Source organism: Anguilla rostrata, chromosome 17, assembly GCF_018555375.3.
Source record: "Anguilla rostrata isolate EN2019 chromosome 17, ASM1855537v3, whole genome shotgun sequence".
Taxonomy (NCBI): Eukaryota; Metazoa; Chordata; class Actinopteri; order Anguilliformes; family Anguillidae; genus Anguilla; species Anguilla rostrata.
In genome coordinates, this window is record NC_057949.1 from 30,005,151 (window position 1) to 30,023,156 (window position 18,006).

Genomic DNA, 18,006 nt, shown 5'->3' on the forward strand with positions numbered 1-18,006 from the left:
TACGCAAGTGGATGCACAGCTATGGGACCCTCTAGTGGTTAAGTTAACGCACTGCATTTGTAGATAACGGATGAAACCAGGGATTTCTCCGATGGAAACGGGACACATCTTCACTTTGTGGAACGCACGAAACTTATCTGCCACCGTCAGGTATTCCTGCAAATTCCTTCCAAACGGTCCCATCCTAGAAATGACGTAAGGATGCACTGTTATGTATGCATATTTACAATAAAGAGCATGGTCTTTTTCTGTTTAAATTGTGTCATTTATTTATTTAACAACTATAAATGTTGCCACTGAAGAGAAAAAATGAGGCTGAAAATAATCATTTAAAAAAATCAAGCATGGAAACTCTGGCGTTAATCACAAGGTACTGTACATTCAAGTTCGAGAGCAGATATCGGTATAAAACAAGTCACATCTGACCAGATTCCCTCAAAGTCCTGTTCAGCATCTCTTTTCCCTTTCACCTTTCCCAGAAACTGAATTCAAGTCGTCTGCTCCTTCTGGAGGACTGCCTCAAAGAGAACAGTCCCTCCAAGATCCACTTCCAGGTATTCTGAGCAGCAGATAGATTTCTCATTAATTTTAACATGCATAAAATGCATCTACATTCAGAGATGCACTAACCAGAGGACTGTAAAGACATTTTACTGTGAGGTAAAGGGTAATATTAAATAAGTGCACAATATCCTTCCATACTGGGGATTTTCACTGTAGTTTCATAATGTATATTGCATTTTCTTGATTCAGAGAATGAAAAAAAAAAGAAAGAAAACCTTGTGGAGAAGAAGCTAGAGGTTTGTCCAAATTTGCCCTGATCCCGAATATGCCATTGCAGAGAATAACCAGCAGCTATGTTGCCATGCTCGAGTGCTCTGCCAAATGCACAACGCAGAGAGAGAGAGAGAGTTTCTGAATGGAGAGAGCAAAGTCCACAAGCCTCACATGGAGGTCTCCTGGGTCGACATTTTGACGGTGAGGGAGCAGCTGTCCCTTGGCACATTCCTGAAGGCCAGTTCTGCTGTTTGACTCAAAGGTCAGCGCTTTCATCTCAGAAGCGGTCGAGCAGTTCTAAACATGTTCAGTATGATTCAAGTAAACAGACTAATGCAATGAGGCAGATCATAAACCAGCATAAGTTACTTTGGTAACCATTTTTCAATACTCTGGGCCACTTTGTAAAGAGATGAATCAATAATAGATTCAAGGTCTGCTCACGTTTCCGGTCATATATTCCTCAACAGTGGCATCATGTTTACTGAACCCCGTGCCCTGCTGCAGCACAGACTCTGTCCGCGCTGAGAATGACCAGGGAGATTCACTGTAATTAAAAGTGCTTTAAAAATGATATTGGCTCAGAGAAGTTCTCATTGTGACTGCAGCCACTGACGATAAACAGACAGTTAGCGTTTTTACACTTAAGTGCGTCATTGGAGTGTATTCCAGCTTTTGTCCCGCTGAAGGGGACAGCCATTTTCAAATCTGAATCTAACTCATCAGGCGAATGAAAACATGACGGTTTATTACTGAACACCGATTGTGTTGCGCCGACCTGAAAAATTAATTATTAATTATTATCAACCTGAAAAACAGTAACGATATAAAACAGGTCAACTGCCTTAAGGAGAACATGTGCGCTGCCTTGATTTGCTTGATTTGGTTTGTGGATGGCCCAAAAACAAAAAAAAAATGAAAATGAAAAGGAAGATGTTCCCCTCAGGTTGTCCCACAGCAAGTCCTGTTTGTCCCTTGGGAGGCTAGTGACACGAGGAGGGGGGGGGGGTTTGAGGGGGTTATTTAAGAGGGGCGGACCCCGCTCACCACACCCCGCGTTCCTGCTCTTGCCGGAGTACTTCCTGTTGCGGCTCAGATGCTGTCGTAGTCAGAATCCTGTCGGCGCCTGGTGACCTGCCACTCCGCTGCAAAGAAGGTTAGTGTGCCCAGGAAGCCCACGCCCACCATTATGAGCAGCTGCCAGTGCAGCAGCAGGTAGTTACTGTAGAAGAAGGCCACCGCCGCGGTGATGGACTGCAGACACACAGCAGGACAGCAGACACCGTTATTACAGACGCACGCAAAACAGACACTACAGACACAGAAAACAGACACTACAGACACCATCACTACTGACACAGAAAACAGACGCTAGAGACACAATCACTACTGACACAGAAAACAGACGCTAGAGACACAATCACTACTGACACAGAAAACAGACGCTAGAGACACAATCACTACTGACACAGAAAACAGACACTAGAGACACCATCAGTACTGACACAGAAAACAGACACTACAGACACCATCAGTACAGACACAAAGAACCATTACACTACAGACACCATCAGTACAGACACAAAGAACCATTTCACTACAGACACCATCACTACAGACACACAGATAACAATGTCACTACAGACACACAGAACCATGTCACTACAGACACCATCACTACAGACACACAAAGAACCATGTCACTACAGACACACAAAACCATGTCACTACAGACACCATCACTACAGACACAAAGACTCACCTGAACAAACTTGAACACAGCGAAGGCAGGTGCGCTGTCATCGTGAAAAATGTATCCCACAATGCTCAGCAGCTGGGTGTTGAAACAGCTGTCGCCCAAGCCCAGCAGGAAGCTGCACAGGAGCGCCACCTGGACACTGAGAGAGGAACTGCACTGTGACACGGGCACACAGAGAGACACGGGCACACAGAGAGAGACGGGCACACAGAGAGAGACGGGCACACTGAGAGAGACACGGGCACACTGAGAGAGACACGGGCACACAGAGAGACACGGGCACACACAGAGAGACACGGGCACACAGAGAGAGACACGGGCACACACAGAGACACGGGCACACAGAGAGACACGGGCACACAGAGAGACACGGGCACACTGAGAGAGACACGGGCACAGAGACACGGGCACAAAGACACGGGCACACTGAGAGAGACACGGGCACACAGAGAGACACGGGCACACAGAGAGACACGGGCACACAGAGAGACACGGGCACACAGAGAGAGACACGGGCACACAGAGAGACACGGGCACACAGAGAGACACGGGCACACAGAGAGAGACACGGGCACACAGAGAGAGACACGGGCACACAGAGAGAGACACGGGCACACAGAGAGACACGGGCACACAGAGAGACACGGGCACACAGAGAGAGACACGGGCACACAGAGAGAGACACGGGCACACAGAGAGACACGGGCACACAGAGAGAGACACGGGCACACAGAAGAACGGGCACACAGAGAGACACGGGCACACGAGAGAGACACGGGCACACAGAAAGACGGCACACAGAGAGACACGGGCACACACAGAGAGACACGGGCCACAAGAGACACGGGCAACACGCAGAGAGAGACACGGGCACACAGAGAGACACAGGCACACAGAGAGAGACACGGGCACACAGAGAGACACAGGCACACTGAGAGAGACACGGGCACACAGAGAGACACAGGCACACAGAGAGAGACACGGGCACACGAGAGAGACACGGGCACACAGAGAGACACGGGCACACGAGAGACACGGGCACACGAGAGAGACACGGGCACAGAGCAGACAGAGACACGGGCACACAGAGAGACACGGGCACACAGAGAGACACGGGCACACAGAGAGAGCGGCACACAGAGAGACACGGGCACACAGAGAGACACGGGCACACAGAGAAGACACGGGCACACAGAGACGGCACACGGCAGCACGAGAGACACGGGCACACAGAGAGACACGGGCACACAGAGAAGACACGGGCACACAGAGAGACACGGGCACACTGAGAGAGACACGGGCACACAGAGAGACACGGGCACACAGAGAGAGACACGGGCACAGAGAGAGAGACACGGGCACACAGAGAGAGAAAGAGCGCAGTGAGGCAGGCACTGATGCCCTCTTAAGTTTCTCTCTCTCTTTCCCTCTTTCTTTCCCTCACCGCTCTCCCTCTTTCTCTCCTTCTTTCCCTCTCTTTCACCATCTCTCTCTCTCTCTCACCTGGGAGTCATGAAAGCCTGCATGTGGGTGCCCTCTTCTGGTGCCATCGGGGCATCGCTGGCGATGTTGAGGAAGATGAGGAAGAACGCCAGGTAGTGCGTGACCAGTCCCAGCAGCACCACGGGGTTTCTGCCAAACTTATTGTCCTTGTTCAGCATCCCAAACACGCCCCCTCCTGCACGTACACGGTAGGACAAGTGATCACAGAGAATCTCCCCCACTCGTATCTCAGAGTTTTGCCAACTTGTTTTTTATTATTTACGAGTCGTATTTACTTTCATTTATCTGTTATTTTATTTCCTCTGGAAGAGAGGGGAGGGAATGGAGGGAGGGGTGGTTTTTGTATTTATGTTCTGTTTTAGTGATCCCAACGCGGCCCGTTAAAACCCACTCTTAAAGGCTCACCCAGGATCTCTCCAATGCCGATGAAAATCCCGGACAGGCCAATCAGGCCCTTGGCATCCTCCCCGAATTGCGTCATGGCACCCACACACGTCCCGTACACCCCACTGTAAAAAGTCAGCTCCAGACCTGGAAAAAGAGGGCGGAGCCCCCATTAGCCCCTCCCCCTCAGCAGCCAGACACCCAACAGTCACTGACATCACAGTACAGCCACTGACACTCTAGAAAAATCCAAAGTAGTCAAACAATACATTTAAAACCTCTCACTAGTTAAATAGTGGGTACAAAGGGCAGAGAATACTAATAAAAGCTCTATTATTTATAGAAATTCACCCTGGAATATCGGCTGGCTCTGCAGCTTGGCTTTGTGTTTGCTTAGCAGCATGCGCTTTGCGAGCGCCCTGTGCACAGGGGGGGTCTGTGTACACTGGAGGTGTGTGGCACCTGTGTGTGTGGCAGGTGTGTGTGTGGCACCTGTGTGTGTGGCAGGTGTGTTTCGGAGCCACACCTTGACCAAATGTCTGAAAAACTGTTGGCTCGTCAGATTCCAGTACAATCTGAAAACTGTTCTACTCATAAAATTCAATTTTCAATCACGTGTTACTGATCAAAACATTAAATGTGATGAAATAAGAAGTTTTACTCGTGATGTTTTAATATCTGCAGGATTTTAGTTTCACTTAGAGCAGGAGTTTTTAACCTCTTACTGTCCAGGGGACCCCCCAACATAACTTAAATGGGTTACATGTAAAATAAAAGGTTTTATTTATTTATTTTTTTTCCCCACATCTATGTATAATCATAAGCCGCGTTTCCACCGCAGGAACTATACCCCGGAACTAGGAACCTTTTGAGGAACTCAGTGCGTTTCCACCGCAGGAACTAGGGTCTAAATTTAGTTCTGGGGGCTTTGTTTTACCCCCCAAAACGTTCCTGCTCGGGGGGTAGTACTTTCCGAAAGTACAGGAACCTTTTGGGTGGAGCTTGCAGCGCTGAACATTTCTGATTGGTCGAGTACTCGTAGCGTTTGTGTTGTATTTATTTTCCGCCATTACCCGCCATGTTTGAAAATATGCAGCGCAAACCAATTTATTTTCATAATAACTTCAAATCAAACTTGTATGTTATGCGGCGCAGTAGCCTACTTTTGGTTATAACCTGTCAACGTCTTGGAATTATAACGTGTGCTCTTCTGTTCTTTTCTTGCTTTAGTATTCGTTTTATAAAATGCTAAGCATTCGTGCTGGGACAGCATATTACGTAGGCTACCAAAACATTCAAACGGATTAATTCGTTGCTGAATATTTTCTTCCGGTTTTCTTTGTTAGCCCGTTGTAATTGACTCAAAACGTTTGATACAGTTATGTGAGGTATGCGGTAGTTCTGCATAATTAACATTGGTGATACAGTACAAGCAAACTGGAAATCACCTTCCGCACTTTTTATCCGGGTAAAATAACAGGTTAATTCTAGTAATCTTCCCTTTAGCTTTTTCAGACTGCCGTAATTTTACTCAATTTTACTGCCATTTTTCAATTCCACGAAAAGACCAGGAAGACTATGGACTCATTTATGGTGCATGGTTCGCATCTGGAGGGCACACGTCGCTGCTCGGCTAGCAGTAACTTCGAAGGAAAGCAAACGGTGGCTGTACCGCTACTAATTTACATTTTCACGCAAGTCAGAGTTTTCGTTCTTTTCTTGTCATTTTTCGATTAGCCTATATGGAATTGACGACGAGAAAGTAATAAAACAGCTAATTGTTTACAACGTGTGCATGTTTTCTGCTGTTAATGAATGTGTTTGAGAGGATATATGAAAATCAATAAATACAAAAGTAACCATATATAGTCATTGTTGGTAACCCGTTGTATATAAGTGGAACAAACCCCTCCGGGCTGTCCCGGTTATTAGAAAATAATGTAGGCTACTTCGGTGGTAGTATGGGGTTACAGAAGAACTCATATGACAGATGGACCGACGACAACGTCAGTGGGCTAATTTACCTAATCTTCGCGGTACTTTAGACCCCGGTGGAAACGCAGACAACCATTGGCTGAAGGAACCTTTTAGTTCCTGGTAAAGTAGTTCCTGGGACTGAAAGTTCCGGGTAATTTCGGTGGAAACGCGGCAATAGTCACATTCAGTCCGGCCAGGGACCTCCTAGAGTACCCACCCCCGCAGTGGTCCGCAGACCCCCCCCCCCCCCACAGACCCCCCCACTGAAAGCCCAGGACAGAGAGCCCGTGACTCTGGCCAGGCTGGGGCAGGGGTGCGTGCTGGGCCCCGAGGGCGTTTGGGGTACCTGTGTAGCCGATGGAGATGCTCAGCAGAAGCATCTCTTTGGTGACAGACAGCTGGAGGGCCTTCTCTGTGAAAGTAAAGCACAGGACAGACAGACGGACGTCAGTGGGGAGGGCCGGGCAGCCGTGCATGTGCTTAACACCCCGTCCGTCTGTCCGTCCGCTCGGGACTTACTGAAAGCTTCCAGCGCCTGGGACCACAAGCCACGCGGTGCTCTAAAGAGAGAGAGAGGGAGAGAGAGAGAGAGAGAGAGGGAGAGAGAGAGAGAGAGAGGGAGGGAGAGAGAGAGAGAGAGAGAGAGAGAGAGCGAGAGAGAGAGGGAGAGAGGGAAAGAGTGAAAGAGAGAGAAAGACCTCAGTCACAAGCAGCTCCAGCTCACTGAACAGAACCCTAATCACACCCATCTGAGCGAAACACAGAAAAATACCACAAGGCCCATCACCCCATCTGCCAGAGATCATTGAAACTGGATTCCAAAAGCACATTCAAATGAAGCGCATGAAACTATAGCAGACAAATTCTCTAAAATCCTAAATGTGGAATCAATTGTAAATTAAATAATTTACTCAATAAAGCACCAGTCTTTAAATTTTTCGTTTCCATGGATGTTAATCATAGCTCTGAGAAAGAAACAGGGCTTAACCTCTTAAACACACATTCTGTCAGGTTTCTGTTTTTTTAATCTGTTTCCCGCTACATGCGGGCGGGTCGGCGGGTCGGCGGGTCGGCAGAACTCACACGGCGACGGAGCTGCTGTCGGAGTTCTCCGCGGGCACCGGTGACTCCGGGACCTCAGCGGGCAGGACCTCCGGCTCCGGACGCTGGATCAGGAAGAACAGGAAGCTGCCCACCAGACTGATGACCGTGAGCGAGATGAACACGGTCTGCCGGTCCTTATCTGAGACACAGAGCATCATGGGAGATGAAGTCATTTAAAACAAACTCTGCTCTAACAATGGGACAACACTCCATTAAAAAAATCAGTCAAACTACAGGTAGTGCCTGAACCGGATACACCAGTTGAGATACTCAACAGCACCACATCCTTTCTGAATACGCTTTATCCAGGCTGACACCAACGTACTTTCACAGAATGGAAATACCTATTCTGACATACCCAGGGCTTGAAATTAACTCTGGCCAATAAATGCAGGTAAAATCCGTCAGTGAACCCTCGCACTCAGCCCACTGCTAGTGCTCAGAAGTCAGGTGACCAGGGACAAAAACAAACTGAATCTGAAGAGCGTACCTGTTATTGTGACTTTCCCATGCCAGGCGAAATATATATACAGGTTTCCAAAAAATAAACTGCAGAGAAAACATAATGAGCTGAATCAGTATTTTCTGGAAGTGTGGAAACACACATGAACATGGACCCTCCATGTTCTCAGAACATGATAAGTGTGTGTGTGTGTGTGTGATCAGAGCAGGAGTCAGAATGGGAGTCACATGACTACCTAAACTGAAGCAGCGCCCAGAAGATGCCACTGTTTCTGCCGATGGTGGAATCTGTGGAGTTTATCGTCAGGAGGTTCCCCTGTGCTGTCCAAAGCACTGAAACAGACGGAGGGAGGGAGGGACAGGGAGAGAGAGAGTGAAAGAGAGAGAAACAGACAGCAGAAGAGGAAGGGATAATACAGAGAGGAAGGAGGGAGGGAGAGGAGGTCAGTAAGAGGAAAGTGTCCATGCAGTCCCCATCTCAGGCAGTAACAGAAATGTGAAAGCTTGAGTGCCAGCTCAGCTCAGCACCAGCGTGATGGTCAGACATCAGTGCCCCCACGCACAAAACCATCACCATGTCTGCAATGACCACCAGCTATATAAACGCACCTGCAGCACCAATCCCAACCAGCACAGAGGCTGTGTAGAAGGACCAAGTGAAAGGGTGAATAAACATGGCTATGTATCCGCTAGGAGAGAAGAAGCACAGGCATGTCACTGAACTGACAACGAGAGATGATCTGACACATTTAACACTGAGAACCATGATGATCAGAGCACAGCAATGAACTCATAAATACACCATCCCACCCAGCCCATGATCAGGTTTATCTCATTGCTCTTTCATCTTCAGGAGATCTGAGCAGCCCCCCCGCCCCCCCTTACCTGAGCAGCACCCCCGCCCCCCCTTACCTGAGCTGAACAGCAGGGCCGCGGAGACTCACCTGTACAGCAGCCCGCTGAAGAACATGGAGAGCTGGGGGCCCACCACAGCCACCACGGACGGGGCGATCAGGTTCGAGGCGGAGAACACACCATAAATGATGGACATGCTGCAAAAAAACAACAAAAAAAACAAGACTCAACAGCCCATGTGAGGCTGAACATTCCCACTCCAAACGGCTGGAGAAAGGGCATGTGTTCTCCCCACACACACTCATCCAAACGGCTGGAGAAAGGGCACGTGTTCTCACCACACACACACACTCATCCAAACGGCTGGAGAAAGGGCACGTGTTCTCACCTCACACTCATCCAAACGGCTGGAGAAAGGGCACGTGTTCTCACCTCACACACTCAGCCAAACGGCTGGAGAAAGAGCACGTGTTCTCACCACACACACTCAGCCAAACGGCTGGAGAAAGAGCACGTGTTCTCACCACACACACTCAGCCAAACGGCTGGAGAAAGGGCACGTGTTCTCACCACACACCCAGCCAAACGGCTGGAGAAAGGGCACGTGTTCTCACCACACACAGGCCATAGGCCTAGGTTTCATTTCAACTTTGGGGGAGGCGCACAATGCTGGAGCAGGACCGCCTAGCCTCAAGTCTCACAAGCACACTGGCAGTCTAGCAATGAATTCAGATGAAAATATTGGAGAGACATGTCTCCCCCAAACCTCCACATATGTTCTCAGCGCACACACACGCTCATCTGTGCGAAACACACCCCTTCAGTCATCTCACAATCTGCATCACACGCCTCACAGACACTGCATTCTGGACTGGAATGAGTTTTGTGCGGCAGGACTGAAGAGCAGGACGAGCTCAAACACTATTCAGACCTAATGAAGGGCCACTCAGCACCAAGTCACGTGCCCTTCATTTCTGCAAAGCTACTTCCCCTTCGTTTAGAACAAGCGGAAATGCACCTTCGTTATTTTGTATCATGGAAAAAGAAGACTGGAAAGCTCCTTGTTGGGTTAATTAGGTTTCAGGGACTATTATTAGTAGCATTGCTGGTATCCCAGTGTCTCTGGGAAAGACAGAAATGCTGAACAGACACTCCTGTCTAGTTTCAGGGATACGACTCACATACCGTAGTGCTTAGAGAGGGCAACACCAAAAGAACTCAGACTGTAGCAACAGATCACTGCACAGGCATCTTCGTAAAGGAGCTCAGACTGTAGCAACAGATCACTGCACAGGCATCTTCGTAAAGGAGCTCAGACTGTAGCAACAGATCACTGCACAGGCATCTTCGTAAAGGAGCTCAGACAGTAGCAACAGATCACTGCACAGGCATCTTCGTAAAGGAGCTCAGACAGTAGCAACAGATCACTGCACAGGCATCTTCGTAAAGGAGCTCAGACAGTAGCAACAGATCACTGCACAGGTGTCTTTGTAAAGGAGCTCAGACAGTAGCAACAGATCACTGCACAGGTGTCTTCGTAAAGGAGCTCAGACAGTAGCAACAGATCACTGCACAGGCATCTTCGTAAAGGAGCTCAGACAGTAGCAACAGATCACTGCACAGGCGTCTTTGTAAAGGAGGTCTGACAGTAGCAACAGATCACTGCACAGGCATCTTCGTAAAGGAGCTCAAACAGTAGCAACAGATCACTGCACAGGTGTTTTGTAAAGCGAGCTTCAGGACTGGCCTAATGAAACCATAATGCACTGCACAGGCATCTTCGTAAACGCTCCAGAACAGTGCGACACAGACACTGCACAGGCATCTTCGTAAAGGAGCTCAGACAGTAGCAACAGATCACTGCACAGGCGTCTTTGTAAAGGAGGTCTGACAGTAGCAACAGATCACTGCACAGGCGTCTTTGTAAAGGAGGTCTGACAGTAGCAACAGATCACTGCACAGGCGTCTTTGTAAAGGAGCTCAGACAGTAGCAACAGATCACTGCACAGGTGTCTTTGTAAAGGAGGTCTGACTGCAGGCCTTCCTGCTGACTGTGCCCCTCACATGAAAGCCCATTAAAAATGCACGTGACAGAAATACCACTTACCTGGTATAACCGCTCCCATGGAACTCTGTGCTGTTGTAGCTCTTTATCACTGTTTGCTGCGAAGGCAAAGCACAATCAAATAAACCATGTTGATACCTATGGGTCTGTGCATATTGGATTTCTTACATTCCCCCGAGCAGTAAAAACATCCATTCCAATCTGTCTCAAATGCACATGTTCTGCTTGCTCACTAGTGTATGGGCACTGGGACGTGAGGAGAATTGTACATCGCGCACTGTGTTATGGTAGTAGTGACAGCATGTCGCTCACTGATTGCATGCCGACTGTGTGTAACACAGCTCAGGCTGATTGCATGCCGACTGTGTGTAACACAGCTCAGGCTGATTGCATGCCGACTGTGTGTAACACAGCTCAGGCTGATTGCATGCCGACTGTGTGTTCAGCCGGTCTGGAAACTTTTGTACTCAGCTGTCACAGAAGTAATGACTCATATGGAATACTTGTTGGAGCTGTCCTACAAGTCTAGATTCAGTGTGCAATGACACATTGTCCTTCGGTCTGCTTCCGTAAAGGGAAAACATTCCTCTTCAGGGAAACAAAGAATGAACACTTTAAATAACAAGTTCAAAAACAAAAACCTGAGCTGGATAATGTGGTGTGAGATGGCTTCATGTACACATGATTCAGGGATACTTTTTATTATGCCGTTTTTTAAGGATCATAACAACATAACAATGACGAGAACAGGCCATTCAGCTCGCCATTTTTCTGACTAAATTAGTGCTCTGATTACCTACAGAATAGATAGTAACTAACAACATATCAATCCTAGTCTTCGTTCTACTAACAGAACTCAACCTGAATAACCTCTTGTAGTTCACTTTGTTCATCCCCATTATGAATTTAAAAGCCTCAACCAAATCACCCCTGAGTCTCCTTTTACTAAGGTTGAAGAGATTAAGCACCTCAAGTTTTTCCTCATAGCTTTAATCTTTCATACCAGGAATCACTGGTTGCTCTTCTTCGAACCTTCTCCCGAGCCTCTATATCTTTCTTGTAGTACAGTCACCAGAACTGCACACAATACTCCAAGTGCGGTCAAACAAATGTATTGTATAAGATAAGGATAACTTTCTTGGATTTACACTCTATACTTTTGGCTATAAATCCCAGAATCCTATTGGCCTTTTTACTGCTACAGCAGTGCCTAAAACCTGAAAGACTTTGATTAACCATTACTCCCAAATATTTTTCATATTGAGCACATTCAAATTTTGTTCCTCCCATGAAGTTATGTTTTTATTTCCCACATGCAGAACTTTACATTTGACAATATTAAATTTAATTTGCCAGGTTTCCATCCACTTCTGGATTTTATTAAAATCTTCTTGGATTACTTTAGTAGATTCCAAACTATTAGCTGGCCCTCCCAGTTTTGTATCATCTGCAAATTTGACAAATGTATTTTCTATGTTCCTGTCAGGGTCATTGATATATGTTATATATCATATTACCTAATGACGGTAATGACGTAGTTCCGTAAGGTCATAATGAAGAACAAAAATAAGATGATAGACAGATTCCTCAATTAGCCTTGTCGTATTTTTGTGTTCCATCACGTGTTGAAATTTGCGATTCATGTAATTTGCAATGACAAGCGAACTGACACTTCATCAGTCTCGACCTCGTTGCAGTAGACCTCGTTGCAGTAGACTATTCGGTTTCTTCTTACCTCGACATTGCCACAAGTCTGGAAGGCCGTGAACATGAACATAAACCCGAAGCCCAGGATAAAGATGTTCAGAAGGGACTTTCTTTCCGGAGTCATATTTGCTGTGTTGTCTCTGCGAAATAGCTGACTAATAGGCTCTTAAAAGAAGTATCTCAACACGTCCACGGGACACCTGAAAAACAATGCCCTACATGTTAACAGCTCAGTAAGATTTTATTTAGTTTCGCTATTACACATCTTATCAGCAAACCATTACCGCATAACCTAAGAGAGGGATTCATGTTGCTGAATAACGAACAGCATGGCTTTTGGACAAAATCAAAGTACGATATCAAGAAGACCTAGCTAATAAAAAGCGCAATAAACTAATTATTTAGTTTAGAAATTCAGCGTTTAGAAACGGTAAAATTAATTTAAATAGCATTTTCGACATGTGGCCGCATTTAACAGACAATTAACAGCGCTGAGATCTTATTAATTACCTAGGAAGCAACACAGTTGTACAGAGAGGCTTACCCGGGGTCTAGACAAACGGGCGCGGTTGCAGTCTGCGGATCAGTTTCACGTTCATCGGGGAGAAACCTAGCATTACAATTTCTTAAGTAACCTCCTCGCACTCTAAAGCATGATTATGTCAGTAAAATGTGGTCAATGCGAGATTATAGTCCGTTTCCCGTCTGGAACTGAAATATACTTGTAAATATTACGCTACCTAGTCTATGTAGTTACTCCATGTAGGACTGAAATTAAAAAATGTGTCATGTGAGGCAATCAGCTGACCCATGTTGCGTTCACTTGGGCTGCTGGGAAATAGAGTTTTTCAAACCAACCACGGACAAGATTACGAATCTTTGTAAATTCATCTTCCGGGTTATCATTATTTTCATTTTAAATACCTGGATTTTTCCAACGGGCGCTTGATAGCCTGCAATGTGTTCGATTTAATTAAAGTTTCAATTTATTGTAATTAATTATAACACATTTTAAAATTCTACCACTTGTGGGTTTACAATAAATAGTCCGCCTTTTTCAACGCACCCGCCATTTTGTGTAGAAAGCAGCCTTGTGCTGCATGGTTAGTGCGTGTGGTGCTTAGCTACTTGAAGAACGTGGTGTTGATCGGTCTTGTTTAGTTATTGTGGTTATGAGAGATTACATGATAAATACAGTAAACGATATTATTTTGGTATCGGGAAAAGTCGTACGCTTGCTGACTGTCTAAAACTTTGCAGATTTAGCTAGTTAATTCGTTAGCTTTATCTCAAACAAAATGAGTTACGGTAGGCCTCCGCCCGATGTCGAGGGCATGACTTCACTGAAAGTAGATAACCTGACATACCGAACATCGCCTGAGACTTTGCGGCGTGTGTTTGAGAAGTACGGGCGGGTTGGAGACGTGTACATCCCCCGAGATCGTTATACAAAGGAGAGCCGAGGATTCGCCTTTGTGCGGTTCCACGACAAAAGGGACGCGGAAGATGCGATGGACGCCATGGATGGGGCCGTGCTGGATGGTCGTGAGTTACGGGTACAGATGGCCCGTTACGGCAGGCCTCCGGATTCGCATTACGGTCGTCGTGGGGGACCACCTCGGAGGTATGGGGGGTATGGACGCCGAAGTAGAAGGTAAATGGGATGTATAGCGTTAGGCGGTCTATTTCTGTACGTATTGGAGTGTTTTAACGTGGCTAGTACGAACTCCAATTCAGCAGAAATATTCGGCAGTTTACTTGCTAACGCTAGCTAACATGAGGTAGCACTAGCTAACGTTAGCCATGTAGTTGGCCAGCTTAATTTTAAACTGGGGACATAGCCATAGCGAACACTGACGCAAGATTGCCATACCGCATTGCTAGGTGGCTTTTGTGTAGCTAGGTAACCTAACGTTAGCTAAATGTATTTGGGACGCCACGTAGCAAACGGTTGGCGGGACTCGCATAAATCTTGGTTTGCAATCGATGTTTAGTTTGTTACATTTGTATTCCATGCATTTCTAGTGCGGTCTAACCAGTTAGGTTCGTTCTCATGACTCTAGTGGATATCGACTCAGCCGATGTAACGTAAATTACCTAGACTAGCTAACTTTTTAGTGTCCGCGCCATTTACTGCTACAACGGCGGTTCTGATTTTACGTGCGCTTACGTCACGCACAGTTGGCTGGAAGCCATCTGAAAACGTTGTTCCTACTGTGTGATCGAATACTGGAATATTTGATGAAGATAACTCAACGCACTGAATTTACTCAGTTACTCCCCCAGCCCGCGGCGCCGGAGGCGGAGCCGATCCAGGAGCAGGAGTCGCTCTCGTTCTCGCAGCCGCTCCCGATACAGCCGTTCCAGGTCCCGCTCCTACTCCAGATCCCGTTCCCACTCCAAGTCCCGCACGCCCCGTAGAAGCAAGACCAAGTCGAAGTCTCCGTCCCGGTCCCGGTCCAGATCCAAGTCCAAAACCAAGTCGAAGTCTAAATCCAAGTCCAGGTCCAGGAGCCGTACACCGCCCTCCAACAGAGGCTCCAAGTCTCGGTCAAGATCCAAGAGCCAGCCGAAGTCTGCACCAGAGGATGGAACCACATCACCTTGAGTGAAGAGTAAGTAAAATTTGGGAGAGGGTGGACCGTTTAGGCGAAACCCGGGAGTAAGATTGAATTAAACAGCCCAATATTGCCACTGCAGTGATGTTGGTGCGGGTGTGATTGTTAAAACCATTACATAGCCCCCCCCCCCTATAATTTAACACTCAGTCCTGCCCTCCTTTAAAGTTCAGGGGAATTTAATTTGCCGTCAGGTTTGTCGTAATTGCAATGTCATTGTAGCCTTTCATGTGGCAGATTGTAAAGCTATGGAATGTATTGCAGAAATGTTATAGTCATGGATGGTATGTAAACTAGGTACTGTTTGAGAGGGTTCACACTTCGGAGTGAAGGCCTGTCACAGTGGGCTGGGTGCACAGAGTAGCTCATTGGCTTCTCTCTGTATCCTGCCCATGTGTAGGGCTTGGTGGGAGGTGGGGTTTGGTACATGAAATGCAGAGGGAGTGAAGTACTTTTTGCAGAGTTTGAAACTGGTCTCGAACGCAAAAAATGTTCACCAAAAAATGTGGAATTCTCTCCTCCAAGCTGCTGATTCCTGTTTGCAAAAGTGGAGTTTGGGGCAGTTTGAGCAGGTAGAGGGGGTGTGACCCGCACATGGCCGCCTGCTGCAGTTGGGGGCGCTATGGAGCAGGTCGGTCTCTGTCAGTGTTGGGGTGGTGTTGAGGTACGTGTGCAGGATGGTGGGCAGGTCATGCACCCTGGCAGTTGGGGGCATGGTCTAAATCGGGAAAGACCCCAAGGTTTGTCTCCCCATTTTCTTCATCCCCTACATGAGTACGGCCTGAGTTTTGTATCGATTCCCCAAAATGTATTAGCCGTTTCATGTAGACCTCTGAAATGCAGACTGGAACACTAGTAATTCCACACACTCATTTAGATTGTAATTTTCTGCCCATGTGGAATATGGTACTGGCATTTTGTATTCTGCTCGTTTTCAGCGAGTCTGCACTGAGCTGGTGTCGCTGCCCGCCTCAGTGGTAAGCTTCCACAGCACACTGAAGTCATGATGTACACAGGCATACTGCAGAGGCTAATTCTCAGGGTGAAGACCCCTGTTCTCTGGCAGTTTTCTCACAGTCTCTCGTTTCTCTGCAGATTGACTTCGTTGGACACCCTCTCAAACGCCCCAAAAGCGTGAGGAATCCCCTCCCCCATCCCAACACCATGATTTCTGACTAAAAGGTTATTATGATTTGGTCTGAAGGTTTTTAATTCAATTTTATTGCTTTTTCAGTTCACTGTACTTAAAGTTTCATTGTTTTTCTTTTTCCTACAATCTGTTGAAATTCATTTTAAGTAATGGGCTTAACTCCGGATGAACAAATGGTCATTTGTAAAGGGATGGCAAAAGTTTTCTTTTCCTGTTTTAATGATGGTACCAAGGAGTTGTCATAACTGGACATTATTTCAGGTAACATGAGCTCAAAATCTGAAGTACAGCAAATTGATTTAATCCAAAAATGGCATGATTCCTGGAATGACTTTCCTGGGTCTGGCTTTGCCTGATTGGGTGCACACTGGTGCCATTCTGTTCAATAAATTTGGGTTGACTGTTTTGGCCAGTGACATAATCCCTACAGAATATCTTGCCATGTAATTGGAAATGTAATAGTATATCTGAGCCTCTTGTTTTTTTGTTTTTTTTGAGTAAGCCACGACCCTTTGATTTAATTTGCTTGCTTCTGATTTGTAGGTTGTACTTTCCCCGCTTTTTTTCTTGTGATTCTAATCTTCTCTCTTGTGTATTTTTTGTGCACTAGGCGCAGTTGTGTAGCAGTTGAGTATTGCTGGTTAGCTGTAAGGTGGCGTGTTGCAGTGCAGATTGCTGGGCAGTTTTCTCCTGATAACGCCTCTGGCCACCGCGCCGTCTAAAAATTGCTGCCACAGGTTTCCTATGGTAATGGTGACCCCCCCTCCCCACATCCCCCCCCCCCCCCCAGAATTCATTACCCTTTCCCAATAATGTGGTGCACATGGTGAAACACCCTGCAACTTTTTTAATTTTCTTTCTCCGTTTAAAATGTCTGTTAAACAGAACTGTTCATTTGACTTGCTCTTACATTTTGCGATCCCATTCTGTATTTACAACCACTTTGTGAATGCCAATAAATCTTTTTGCCGTAATCGTGTGCAGATTCTTTGACTGGGGCGACTTTCATGCATACTTGATATTGCCAGCTTGAAACGACCGCTTAAAGTTCTCGTCTTGAACAGACGAGGCGCTGGAAGTTAAAAGGAGCGGTCAGTACAGCTGAATCCACCTCATCTCTGAAAAGAAATGCAAGGATCTGAAGGGGCAGCAGTGCCTATAGTTTCAAACCGATGTTAAATAAAGATGCTAGAACATTGGGAGACTGGTGCTTGAATGCATCAGAATGGGTTTTAGTTTAACTGACCGTACAAAGGGGCGAAGATGACGTGTGGGGCAGTGAGGCATGCAGGAGACGCAGTGTGGGGACAGGCAGTGCAGTGACCAGGAGGGCAGTGGCATGGGGCAGTGGGGCAGTGAGCCAGGAGGCAGTGTGGGCAGACAGATGGAGGGCCAGGAGGCAGTGTGGGGCAGTGAGGCCAGGAGGCAGTGTGGGGCAGTGAGGCCAGGGGGCAGTGTGGGGCAGTGAGGCCAGGAGGCAGTGTGGGGCAGTGAGGCCAGGGCATGTGGGCAGTGAGGCCAGGGGCAGTGTGGGGCAGTGAGGCCAGGGCAGGGGCAGTGAGGCCAGGGCAGGGGGCAGTGAGGGGGCAGTGTGGGGCAGTGAGGCCAGGAGGCAGTGTGGGGCAGTGAGGCCAGGAGGCAGTGG

At 47.2% G+C, this 18,006-nt stretch overlaps 2 protein-coding genes across 10 annotated transcripts; one reads left to right on the forward strand and one right to left on the reverse strand.

Annotated features, from left to right (window-relative positions):
* Positions 1 to 243: 243 nt before the first annotated feature.
* Positions 244 to 13,421, reverse strand: mfsd11 (major facilitator superfamily domain containing 11). Its single transcript, XM_064315981.1, has 14 exons — positions 13,138 to 13,421; positions 12,622 to 12,793; positions 10,929 to 10,984; positions 8,911 to 9,018; positions 8,576 to 8,655; positions 8,203 to 8,299; positions 7,995 to 8,053; positions 7,484 to 7,643; positions 6,920 to 6,960; positions 6,747 to 6,812; positions 4,445 to 4,570; positions 4,040 to 4,214; positions 2,540 to 2,675; positions 244 to 2,031 (listed from the first exon to the last, which is right to left on the reverse strand). Exons 2-14 carry the CDS (start codon positions 12,715 to 12,717, stop codon positions 1,870 to 1,872), a joined length of 1,362 nt encoding a protein of 453 aa, XP_064172051.1. The 5' UTR covers positions 12,718 to 12,793; positions 13,138 to 13,421; the 3' UTR covers positions 244 to 1,869.
* A 225-nt stretch (positions 13,422 to 13,646) lies between these two features.
* LOC135243876 (serine/arginine-rich splicing factor 2-like) lies at positions 13,647 to 17,335 on the forward strand. Of its 9 annotated transcripts, XR_010326825.1 has the most exons (5): positions 13,647 to 14,247; positions 14,868 to 15,208; positions 15,737 to 16,188; positions 16,307 to 16,393; positions 16,972 to 17,335. XR_010326825.1 is itself a non-coding variant. In XM_064315983.1 (3 exons), exons 1-2 carry the CDS (start codon positions 13,892 to 13,894, stop codon positions 15,199 to 15,201), a joined length of 690 nt encoding a protein of 229 aa, XP_064172053.1. In that variant the 5' UTR covers positions 13,647 to 13,891; the 3' UTR covers positions 15,202 to 15,208; positions 15,737 to 17,335. The 9 variants fall into 9 exon arrangements, 5 of the variants coding, with proteins under 5 accessions (XP_064172053.1, XP_064172052.1, XP_064172054.1 ...); XR_010326823.1 differs by having other exon boundaries at positions 15,737 to 16,393; XR_010326822.1 differs by having other exon boundaries at positions 16,307 to 17,335.
* Positions 17,336 to 18,006: the final 671 nt, after the last annotated feature.